This window comes from Haliotis rufescens, unplaced genomic scaffold, assembly GCF_023055435.1.
Source record: "Haliotis rufescens isolate VD_foot unplaced genomic scaffold, xgHalRufe1.0.p SCAF_1, whole genome shotgun sequence".
NCBI classification, from domain to species: Eukaryota; Metazoa; Mollusca; class Gastropoda; order Lepetellida; family Haliotidae; genus Haliotis; species Haliotis rufescens.
The window spans coordinates 90,593,109-90,606,081 of NW_025963779.1; the positions used below are offsets into that span (position 1 = coordinate 90,593,109).

The following is a 12,973-nucleotide window of genomic DNA, read 5'->3' on the forward strand; positions in this document are numbered from 1 at the left end:
GTCATTCTCTAAGTCTGTGTATACACAAACGTCTTCATGCCATTCAACACTTCACCAATAAAGCAGTTAGTTGTTTTTTTACACAGCTTTGTATATTATTTCAGTGAGAGAGTGAATGAATATGACTTAATGCCAGACCAGCAATATTGCAGCTATTGAGCCAATCACAGCAAGTATTTTTTCAGTGTTGTCACAGTGGGCAGGCAAAATGTGGGAGGAAAGCCTGGAGTCTTGAAAGTCCCCGACACTTACAAACCAAGAACATTGACCACACCAAATGTGGGACTAGAGCCCACAAACACAGGATCCTGACACACCTGAGGGACACAACTCTGCACAGCATATTGCAGCAATGCATGAGATTCCAACATATAAACTGAGACACAATAAAAGTGAAATCAGCTCCTTTGCGATATTAACTACCGGTAAAAATTCTCTTTTAAAAAGCATCACCATTCATTTCTGGAAATTATTGATTTCAGTGAGGATTGCCATCATTTCATGAGTTACATAATGACGTCTGTGTGGCCTCAGTCTATCCATAGCAGCATTGTTGAAACAATTTGTCCCATCCTTTATCATCATAACGTTAAATGTCCAGCAACCAATGCTGAAGTTACAATATATATGACCTGAAGGATCTATTCCCAAACGAAGGCCAGAAACAATCCTAACTTTCAAAGCCCATCTCTCCATTATCTTGCTCATTTGTCTAACATATTTCCTCGTTACCGAGTTGTATTTGATTTTAGACATTAAGAGCCTAGCTTGTCCCCTTGGTGCCGCTCACTGCATACTCCAGTAATGTAGAAACTGAATGTAATTCCGATCAATAGTCTTTTGTTCTTATCTCCACAAAGTATCTGTGTGTCGGAACACCCCAAGTGAGGACCACGGTGCTAATGCACACAAGGCTTTGATAATGTAAATAATGCAATTATCAAATGCATCATATCGAACCTTTACACTTTTTGTAGAAGTGATCTGTCTTCAAATGCAATTACTTTCTTCAACAAAATTATCTGTTTGAATATCAAACTTATTAGTTTCAATGCTTCAAATTAGGTGAAAATGGACAAATGTTTTATCTGTGTCTCTCAAGGATTCTCTTAAGTTGAGAAACTTTGATTAAGAACGGACTGTCTTGTGTAGAGAGGTCACATGATTACTTTAGCCTATATTTGTGTTGCTTTCTTCAACCTCCTACAAAAGTTATACAAATTGGCATATCTGAAATTTGTTTTCAAGAATTGACATATTAATTTTAAAATTTCACTTTTTAATCTCATCAGGCCAAAAGAATCAACCATCTCCTTGCTGGTAAAAAGCATCAGGAAAATCTTTCAAAGTCCAAAGCTGTGCTCTCAGTAAATAAATCTGGCAGCAACTTGCTGGCTTGACAAACAGTTGGAAATAGAATGTGTTTTCTGTGCGCTTGGGAATCTGCTTTGTGAAACTGCCTCCCCTACAGAGATACTTAGAGGCCTAATTGCCTCTATGTCAGCTGAACCACGCGTCAATCTCTCCTACTCCTCACAATGCACACACAAAATAGTCCACCAGTCTGCATCTAATGACACTAAATATAACATCCCATCGCATACCAACTGATACACAGGGATACATCAAGAATGTTCATTAAAATTTCATGCAAAAGTTGAAAAAAAATAATTACTTTCAGTATTTTTAAGGAGGCTCATTTCCAGCAGAAACATCCAAGGGACTACATACCAATGTCCCCTTACAGCTAGTACCTGGTGGTCCCCTTACAGCTGGGTCCCCTTACAGCCAGTACCTGGTGGTCCCCTTACAGCCAGTACCTGGTTGGTCCCCTTACAGCTAGTACCTGGTGGTCCCCTTACAGCCAGTACCTGGTTGGTCCCCTTACAGCTAGTACCTGGTTGGTCCCCTTACAGCTAGTACCTGGTTGGTCCCCTTACAGCTAGTACCAGGTTGGTCCCCTTACAGCTAGTACCTGGTTGGTCCCCTTACAGCCAGTACCTGGTTGGTCCCCTTACAGCCAGTACCTGGTTGGTCCCCTTACAGCTAGTACCTGGTTGGTCCCCTTACAGCTAGTACCTGGTTGGTCCCCTTACAGCTGGGTCCCCTTACAGCCAGTACCTGGTTGGTCCCCTTACAGCTAGTACCTGGTTGGTCCCCTTACAGCCAGTACCTGGTGGTTCCCTTACAGCCAGTACCTGGTGGTCCCCTTACAGCTAGTACCTGGTTGGTCCCCTTACAGCCAGTACCTGGTGGTTCCCTTACAGCCAGTACCTGGTGGTTCCCTTACAGCTAGTACCTGGTGGTCCCCTTACAGCCAGTACCTGGTGGTTCCCTTACAGCCAGTACCCGGTTGGTCCCCTTACAGCCAGTACCTGGTGGTCCCCTTACAGCTAGTACCTGGTTGGTCCCCTTACAGCCAGTACCTGGTGGTTCCCTTACAGCCAGTACCTGGTGGTCCCCTTACAGCCAGTACCTGGTGGTTCCCTTACAGCCAGTACCTGGTGGTTCCCTTACAGCTAGTACCTGGTGGTTCCCTTACAGCCAGTACCTGGTGGTTCCCTTACAGCCAGTACCTGGTGGTCCCCTTACAGCTAGTACCTGGTTGGTCCCCTTACAGCCAGTACCTGGTTGGTCCCCTTACAGCCAGTACCTGGTTGGTCCCCTTACAGCCAGTACCTGGTTGGTCCCCTTACAGCTGGGTCCCCTTACAGCCAGTACCTGGTTGGTCCCCTTACAGCTGGGTCCCCTTACAGCCAGTACCTGGTGGTTCCCTTACAGCTAGTACCTGGTGGTTCCCTTACAGCTGGGTCCCCTTACAGCTGGGTCCCCTTACAGCCAGTACCTGGTGGTTCCCTTACAGCTAGTACCTGGTGGTCCCCTTACAGCCAGTACCTGGTTGGTCCCCTTACAGCTGGGTCCCCTTACAGCCAGTACCTGGTTGGTCCCCTTACAGCCAGTACCTGGTTGGTCCCCTTACAGCTGGGTCCCCTTACAGCCAGTACCTGGTTGGTCCCCTTACAGCTGGGTCCCCTTACAGCCAGTACCTGGTGGTTCCCTTACAGCTAGTACCTGGTGGTTCCCTTACAGCTGGGTCCCCTTACAGCCAGTACCTGGTGGTCCCCTTACAGCTAGTACCTTGTGGTCCCCTTACAGCAAGTACCTGTTTGGTCCCCTTACAGCTAGTACCTGGTGGTTCCCTTACAGTTGGGTCCCCTTACAGCCAGTACCTGGTTGGTCCCCTTACAGCTAGTACCTGGTGGTTCCCTTACAGCTGGGTCCCCTTACAGCCAGTACCTTGTGGTCCCCTTACAGCCGGTACCCGGTTGGTCCCCTTACAGCTGGGTTCCCTTACAGCCAGTACCTGGTTGGTCCCCTTACAGCTGGGTCCCCTTACAGCCAGTACCTGGTGGTTCCCTTACAGCTAGTACCTGGTGGTTCCCTTACAGCTGGGTCCCCTTACAGCCAGTACCTGGTTGGTCCCGTTACAGCTGGGTCCCCTTACAGCCAGTACCTGGTTGGTCCCCTTACAGCTAGTACCTGGTTGGTCCCTTACAGCCAGTACCAGGTTGGTCTCCTTACAGCTAGTACCTGGTTGGTCCCCTTACAGCCAGTACCTGGTGGTTCCCTTACAGCTAGTACTTGGTTGGTCCCCTTACAGCCAGTACCTGGTTGGTCCAGTATCTGGTTGGTCCCCTTACAGCTAGTACCTGGTTGGTCCCCTTACAGCCAGTACCAGGTTGGTCTCCTTACAGCTAGTACCTGGTTGGTCTCCTTACAGCCAGTACCTGGTTGGTCCCCTTACAGCCAGTACCAGGTTGGTCTCCTTACAGCTAGTACCTGGTTGGTCCCCTTACAGCCAGTACCTGGTGGTTCCCTTACAGCTAGTACCTGGTTGGTCCCCTTACAGCTAGTACCTGGTTGGTCCCCTTACAGCTAGTACCTGGTTGGTCCCCTTACAGCTGGTACCTGGTTGGTCCCCTTACAGCCAGTACCTGGTTGGTCCCGTTACAGCCAGTACCAGGTTGGTCTCCTTACAGCTAGTACCTGGTTGGTCCCCTTACAGCCAGTACCAGGTTGGTCTCCTTACAGCTAGTACCTGGTTGGTCCCCTTACAGCTAGTACCTGGTGGTCCCCTTACAGCCAGTACCTTGTGGTCCCCTTACAGCCAGTACCCGGTTGGTCTGGGCAGTTTAGCAAGGACTATAGCACTAGTGCCAAATGCTTGCACAGGAATACATCCAGGGTTAGAAATTGGCACTAGTCTGAAAACTGAAAAGCTTTACTAGCTTTGGTAAAGATAAAAGGCCCTTATAATGTTAAAACAAAAACAATTAGTGAAATTAGGATGTTTGTAAGAGCCCCCATGAATTTATACCAGCCCTGGGCTGATGGGCTAGCGTTAGGTTGTAACCCTGAGGTTACAATCAGAAGAGAGTGACAAAGTCAAGGGGACTGTGTAACAATCCCAACATAAACATCTTTGGTTAACTCTGGATCTCACCTTTGAGTTGTGACGCGATGGACTTGCTCTCCTCTAGCCAGTGCTGGAAGACAATGGAACACACATAAATGACACATACAGATCAATGTGGCCTTCTCATAAAGCATAACAGTAGAGGGGGAGGATGGGGTTCTTGTACAGGTAGAGGGTGTCTCTGACACCGATATTTCCCAGTTCCTCGATGTATGTTGTGTCAGGGCATGCTGACCATGCCGACAGCTCTCTGCAGCAGCACATTACATCAGGTATGTGAAGCGTGGCAGGGAGCAGGTGCTCAGGACGAGGAAACCAGAGACAGCCGAGGGGGGCTACCATGGGCCTGGCAACTCCATCTTGATGCAGTGACTGACACAAGGACGCACAACTTGAAATGAACAGTAGCAGAAAGACTGGAGAATCCATTGCTCTCTCACCCTGAAGACAACTCTTGTGGTGTGGACATGGTGCCAAGCGTAACAATAACCCGAGGCATGGGTACGTAGCTCACCTTCTGCCAGTGAGTGAGTCACAGTAAGTTAAAATTTAAAGTCACATCGGCAGTATTTCAGCCATATCATGACTATCAAAGGTAAGACATAAGAAATACATCTAAATAAAATCCTTTCGACGAAGTACAGTAGAATAACTAGAATATCACAGATTTTAACTCTAGTTTGAGAACATGTAAAAATAAACTATCATTCAACAACACTTATAAAAACAGGCTATAGATCACCAGCAATTGTAGGTAGATCAGCATACTAATTCTAACAAAGCATCCATACTTACAGTTTGGCCCCGATTATCCACATATCTGACTCCAAAGTAGTCCTTCTCAAACAGGTTCAGATGGTCAAACACCTTCTCCAGGAGCTGGTATCCCTTGGAGCTGCCCTGGAACAAGAGAAGGGTTTACTTACTGAGTCTCCTTCCTAGTTTCTACATCACGCATGGTTCTCACATAGGTGAGGTCAAATGGGGTTTAACGTCGCGTCCAAGATTTTTAACGTCTTTTGGTATGATGCGGCCGGGGATCGAACCCCGAACCTTCCGCTCTCCAGGCGGACGCTCTACCACGAGATCACGGACGCGGGCTCTCACATGGGAGTATCTCCGAACAATGGTGACAGGTAGATCCGGGGAGAGAATAGGTGAAGCAAGTCATAAGACTTACGAGATCAGGTGGTCGGGCTCGCTGACTTGGTTCATACATGTCATCGTCTCTCAATCGTGTGGATTGATGCTCATGATGTTAATCACAGGATTGTTTGACCGCCATCCATTAGCTGGAATATTGCTGAGTGCGGTGTTAAACAACAAACAAACAAACAATACTGGCAGAGATCCAGATGACACTCACTGATGGAAATCTGGTCCTATGTTAATACCATGGGTTGACCTACCTGCCTAAACGTTTCTACATGAGCTGATTCTTTTGCATGTCCTTGAGAAATTTCTTGTATATAGCTACCGAGACAGATATCATTGATAATTACAGTTATGTTATGTGTTTCTATTATCCTCATCAACAGAGATGTGCCTCTGAGGGAAATCTAGTGTGTTCACAACATTACTCAACAGGTAATCTTTGGTGTGCATACATTTCCTTCACTATTTCTGCCAAGTTTCAATGATTTGGATAAATGTGAAAAGAATTTATTAGCAATTAACGAACACATCATTTAGATGGGCATTCAACTCCTTAGACGCTGTAAAGCTCTGTTGGTGAGAGTTTGTGACATTGCCATGGGTAGAACTTAACTACTTTGTGTCTTCAATGACACAAGTCAGACAAGTCCTCTCTTTCACTACGTGTTCCTTCAACTTGTTCCCTCCCAGGATCAGACAAACTACCTTCCTGTTCTTCACACAAGGTAACCTGTGAAGATCCGGGGCAGAATAGGACTTCAGCAACCCATGTTTGCCGTAAAAGGTACATTCAAGGCTCCACACAACCCTTACGTTGTTCTCACTGAACTGAACTTCAAACTCTCACACTCCAACACCCCTACCTATTTCAAGTGTCTAGTCTCAGCTACAGAGTAACTATTAGAACTGGTGCACACATCCACTGCTCAGCAATGAGAAAGCTTCTCTTGTCTCCTGATCTATACAATATGTACAGATTTCCGTATCAACCTATCTGAGACAATATTTGTATTTGCAAGTAGTGACAGGGTTGAATGACCCCCTGTTGGTGGTGTTAGTACATCTGTTTAAGTCAACATGATAGAGAGGATGTTACAAGAAGCCGTTATACTGTACAGAGAGTAAGCTACAAAAGGAATGTGATAGTGTACAAGGCAGCGGCCAGATGCTCAAAGGCTTGTGTTTGCTCTCCCCCAGTCAGAGCGTGATGAGACTAAAGTTGTCGTGTCAGCTTTCAATATAAGCAGCCTGTCGACACTGACATACATTGTGCTGAACAATTAACCCCGCCAACACTAGGGCATCAAACATGATAGTGCATGACTGTGTCAACCAGCTGAAAACATCCCTTGTAACACAGGAGGATAAGCTCAACACCGCCAGATGCATCAGCTCAATACCGTCAAATGCATCAGCTCAACACATCCCTTGTAACATAGGTGGACCAGCTCAACACCGTCAGATGCATCAGCTCAACACATCCCTTGTAACATAGGTGGACCAGCTCAACACCGTCAGATGCATCAGCTCAACTACGTCAGATGCATCAGCTCAACTACGTCAGATGCATCAGCTCAACACCGTCAGATGCATCAGCTCAACACCGTCAGATGCATCAGCTCAACACCGTCAGATGCATTAGCTCAACACCGTCTGATGCATCAGCTCAACACCGTCAGATGCATCAGCTCAACACATCCCTGAGTAGTACATTGTCTGTATACAATACCATAACAGAGTGGTATACTGTCTGTATACAATACCATAACAGAGTGGTATATTGTCTGTATACAATATCATTAACAGAGTGGTATATTGTCTGTATACAACACTGTAACGGAGGTACATTGTCCATATACAATACCATAACAAAGTGGCATATTGTTTATATACAATACCATAACAGAGTGGTATATTGTCCGTATACAATATCATTACAGAGTGGTATACTGTCTTTATGCAATACTATAACAGAGTGGTATATTGTCTACATAAAATACCATAACAGTTGTTTTGCTTGTTGTTTAACGCCGTACTTGATCCCGTTAGTCACCTCGCTCTAACGACAAGCATGGGTTCCTGAAGACCTATTCTAACCCAGATCTTCATGGGTACAACACTAAAACAGAGTTGTATACTATCTGTATACAATACCATAAGAGAGTGGTATACTGTCTATATACAATACCATTACAGAGGTACATTGCCTATACACACAATGATAACAGAGAGGGATATTGTAATATACACTATTACAGGGCCATACTGTGCATATAAACTAGGAGGCAGTTTGGGCCAGCTACTTCAGTGGGCTGCCATTAGCTCGACATATCAAGATACAAGTACTCAGAGGTGTAGGGCCTGCACTGTAAATACATTACTGCTATTGAAAGTTCACGAGACTGAAATCAATAACCGCCAAACCTATCTGACCCTGTATTGCCTAAAGCTGAACTTGCAACTACCCTGCAGTCTTCAGAATAGGTTAAATTAATTACTCCCATTTTAAACTTTAACTATCCATAAAAAAATTGATTTCATAAAACAGAAAACACGAACAGTACCGCTCCTCGAAGTTGCTGGTTCACTGAAATATTTACAGCTTCTGGACTGAACAATCAGCTGATTGTTGAATACCCGCCAAGTGCTTGTCAACGGATCCTAATTCATGCTACATGGAGAGGAGGACAGCACGGCAGGGATCTACCCTGTATGTATCTACTTCAACAGAACAGACAGTCAGAGGTTATATAGCAACCTATGTATGTACAAGGGATTGGGGTGAATGGGGTCTTAAGCTGTACACAGAAAACTGGAGCTGTCGAGAAATTGGACCTGGATCCAACAAACTAGGTACTCATGTCAGCGTCTTCAACAAAGCAGATAGTCAGAAATATGGCCTAGGTTGGTATGAGATTGTAATGTCACTGTTAACCTTCTTGTACCTCACAGGCAGCTTGGGTTGTATACTCCCCAGGGAGAAGAGAATGAAAACAGTGCATACCGTTCCATTATCAGGGGCAATAATAATTTTGCGCCATGAGCATACGCTTGAATGAAATCTGGCACATGTGAATTTGGAATTCAGCATTGACAGCATACTCAAGCTCACATTAAGTTGGCAAAGCCTGGTGGTTAAAGTGTTCGATCATCATGCACAGGCCCAGGTTCGACATTCGCCACACGGGCAAAAAGTGTGAAGTCCATTTCTGCTGTCTCCCAAACAACCATTTGATCAGGAAACTCTAGGCATAGTCATCACTCATTGTCATTGTTTCTCAGAGGTAGACTACAGGTCAGTAACCCATTTCTTAATTTGGGTTTATGTGAAAAATCAAGTTGTCCCTACAGATGTCCTCTGATTTCAAGGCTGGAAGACTGATTCCTGGTCGAGGCTAACCCTGGTTCTTCAAAACTACCTTTACCAGAATCAGAGCATTCAATATGTTCAGAACTGGATCCAGAAATGTGTATCTATGTCGCGACTGTATTGCAGGTTCGTAGTTGACCAGTGCAAGCGTCCTACGAGTGTAAACCACCCATGCACAACAAGAACACATTTCATTATCCAACTGAAATCAGACTGCAAGTCAGTCTCACATTACAAACCCTTTCAGAAACACTGGAAGGACAAGAAAATCATTTTATGAACACAAAGGCACCATGACATTTGAAGTTTTCATTGTGTGCCTTATCAAGTAAATAAATCTCTGTTGGTCTCCTGCCCTCTCCTTTCATGGGAGGCAATGACTTGGGAACCCCCCTCCCCAGGAGACAACCATCTACCCCAGTTGTACCTGTACAATACACCCCCCACCGCAAGAGGCGACTTACGGGATCAGATGGACAGGCTTGCTAACTTGGTTGATGCAAGTCATCATATCCCAATTGTGTGGATCAATGTACATGATGTCAATCTATGGATTGTCTGGTCCAGACTTGATTATTTACAGACCTCTGTCATATAGCTGAAATACTGCAGAGTGCGGCGTTATATAAACAAAAAAACATAACAAAAAAAAAACAGGACATTTTATCTCTTGGCTACAAAAGACCCTTACAGATAAACACATAAATACAATTCAAAATAGGAATAGCATAAAGTCTTTTGGCAGACGCGAAGGAAACTGGTGTTACCTGGGCAGAAGGACTCCCCTCACAAATATGTCCAACAGTCACAAACCTACAGCATAGGATATATATTATCACCTGAATTAGATCACTTCCTCAGGTGTGACACATGTAACAGTATTATGACCTGCAGTGAAATCTATATAGAGTGCTCGTTAAACAGGTGTGATATCTGAGTACCGGTGAACACCTCCGGGGTCATCACCCTGCCCATTCACCCACTTCCACAGTCTGGCATTTTCAAGGTCACTTCAATATTTGTAACATGTCTACATAACATTGACATTTCAAAATAATTTCAATCGAACATGACTTTTCGGGATTCATATTTCAACTACAGCAGGCAGTGAGCTGCCAGATGTCTCAATGACAGGGATATCCGTCTCACTGTAGTCACGTCATCTGGTTGACAATTCTTATAACTTCTGCTAAAATCAATTACCTCCCTTTATGCCCCAGCTCGGGAGAGTTGTGGTACAGAGAAATTGTCATGTGAGCATCATTGACAAGATATAAAGAAAGCTGTAGAACCAACAGCAGGGTTTTACCTTGACTTACTAAGTGAGGGTCCAGGGGACCCCTGATAATTCATTCTGAGGATCGTAGCTGGCAATGTGAGGGTCCTGTAAAGTAATGATATTGTGCTGTGTACTGTACGTTTTGATAATTACTTTTGGCGACATTCTTTTAATATCTTGGTTTACTGATGTGCCACTCTTTCAATGTCCAAATGTTGAAAAAATAAATAAATAAAAATTACTCCTTTTTTTATTACTGCCGATCTTTACTTTAAAAAATGCATAAAAAGTTCAAACAAAAAAAAGTTTGTTTCCTTGTGGAGTGTAAAGCAAAGGGAAGTCACTCTGATATCTCTCGCTGGGATCCTTCTCCAATACCATCAAAGCGTGTCAACACAAAGCGCAGTGGTGACCAGTTTAATCATCGCCCATGCTGCCAAAATGGCTTTCATGCATTTCACCATGACATGAATATTGTTATATTGCCATTTGTGCACAAGCTGTGTGCAAGAGATATAATAAAATGTTCTTGAAAAATTGAGTTGTCTCAAAGATTTTTTTTTATTGTTTATCTAATTTGCCTACCTCACTTTTGAAATGTGTTTGAAATCCATAAACCAAGAAATAAAAAAAATGTCGCCTTAGAGCCTGGAATGAATCAATGATCATCATTACCTCCATATCCCACACACTGCCATATATACAGTCCATATCCCACACCTGCCATATATACCCTCCATATCCCACACATCTGCCATATATACCCTCCATATTCCAAACACCTGCCAAATATACCCTCTGTATACCACACCTGCCATATGTATCCTCCATATCCTACACCTGCCAAATATACCCTCTGTATACCACACCTGCCATATATACCCTCCATATCCTACACCTGCCATATATACTCTCCATATCCTACACCTGCCATATATACCCTCCATATTCGAACACCTGCCAAATATACCCTCTGTATACCACACCTGCCATATATACCCTCCATATCCTACACCTGCCATATATAACCTCCATATTCCAAACACCTGCCAAATATACCCTCTGTATACCACACCTGCCATATATACCCTCCATATCCCACACACCTGCCATATATACCCTCCATATTTCAAACACCTGCCATATATACCCTCCATATCCCACACACCTGCCATATATACCCTCCATATCCCACACACCTGCCATATATACCCTCCATAATCCACACACCTGCCATATATACCCTCCATATTCCACACACCTGCCATATATACCCTCCATATTTCAAACACCTGCCATATATACCCTCCATATTTCAAACACCTGCCATATATACCCTCCATATCCCACACACCTGCCATATATACTCTCCATATCCTACACCTGCCATATATACCCTCCATAATCCACACACCTGCCATATATACCCTCCATATTCCACACACCTGCCATATATACCCTCCATATTTCAAACACCTGCCAAATATACCCTCCATATCCCACACACCTGCCATATATACCTTCCATATCCCACACCTGCCATATATACCCTCCATACCCCACACACCTGCCTTATATACCCTCTAGATTCCAAACACCTGCCAAATATACCCTCTGTATACCACACACCTGCCATATATACCCTCCACATTCCAAACACCTGCCAAATATACCCTCCATATCCCACACACCTGCCATATATACCTTCCATATCCCACACCTGCCATATATACAGTCCATATTCCACACACCTGCCATATATACCCTCCATATCCCACACCTGTCACATACTCTCCATACCCCACACACCTACCTAATATACCCTCCATTCCCCACACACCTGCCTTATATACCCTCTAGATTCCACACACCTGCCATATATACCCTCCATATTCCACACACCTGCCATATATACCCTCCATCTTTCAAACACCTGCCAAATATACCCTCCATATCCCACACACCTGCCATATATACCTTCCATATCCCACACCTGCCATATATACCCTCCATACCCCACACACCTGCCTTATATACCCTCTAGATTCCAAACACCTGCCAAATATACCCTCTGTATACCACACCAGCCATATATACACTCCATATCCCACACCTACCACATATACACTCCGTATCCCACACACCTGCCATATATACAGTCCATATCCCACACCTGCCATATATATCCTCTGTATCCTAGACATTCAAATTATTACCAAAACCTGCCAACATTGTAACCTGACAGTCATCCAATTTCTAGTTCAGTTAGTGTTGTGGCTCTTGCCCTGGAACCCCCAAAGGCACAGAAGATACCCAGCTGTGTGTTGAACCAATCTGTCTGGTCACACAGAATGGAGGCTCACCAACTGATATCTTAAAATTATGTAACCATGCAAACAGGTTTATTTCAAACTTCATTCTGCTGTGACCAAATCTGTGTTTATTTCATCAAGGGGCAACTTGAAAGGCCATGAGTGACGTATGACTTGAGACTGTCCGAGACAGATCCACGAAATCAAGAAGAGTCATATGACAGATTACCTCATTACAACTTCAAAGCTAATACCTAATTCCTCTTAAAAAAGTCAATCTTCGTTTGAGGTCCGACAAGCGTGGGTCCCCTGGGTTCCCCCCTAAATGAGGGGGCAAGTATTGGTCTTTGCCTTTATTACTCCGCCCTACTGCACACAAC

The 12,973-nt window shown here is 44.5% G+C and overlaps 1 protein-coding gene across 11 annotated transcripts in view; it reads right to left on the reverse strand.

Annotated features, from left to right (window-relative positions):
* Window positions 1-12,973, reverse strand: part of LOC124134170 (band 4.1-like protein 4) — a 120,380-nt gene that overhangs the window by 64,326 nt on the left and 43,081 nt on the right. For all 11 annotated transcript variants that reach the window (XM_048403507.1, XM_048403491.1, XM_048403504.1 and 8 more), the window contains exons 2-3: window positions 5,273-5,377; window positions 4,505-4,547 (exon numbers count right to left, since the gene is read on the reverse strand). In XM_048403507.1, coding sequence (XP_048259464.1) covers window positions 4,505-4,547; window positions 5,273-5,377 — 148 coding nt within the window. The remainder of the gene's footprint in view (window positions 1-4,504; window positions 4,548-5,272; window positions 5,378-12,973) is intronic.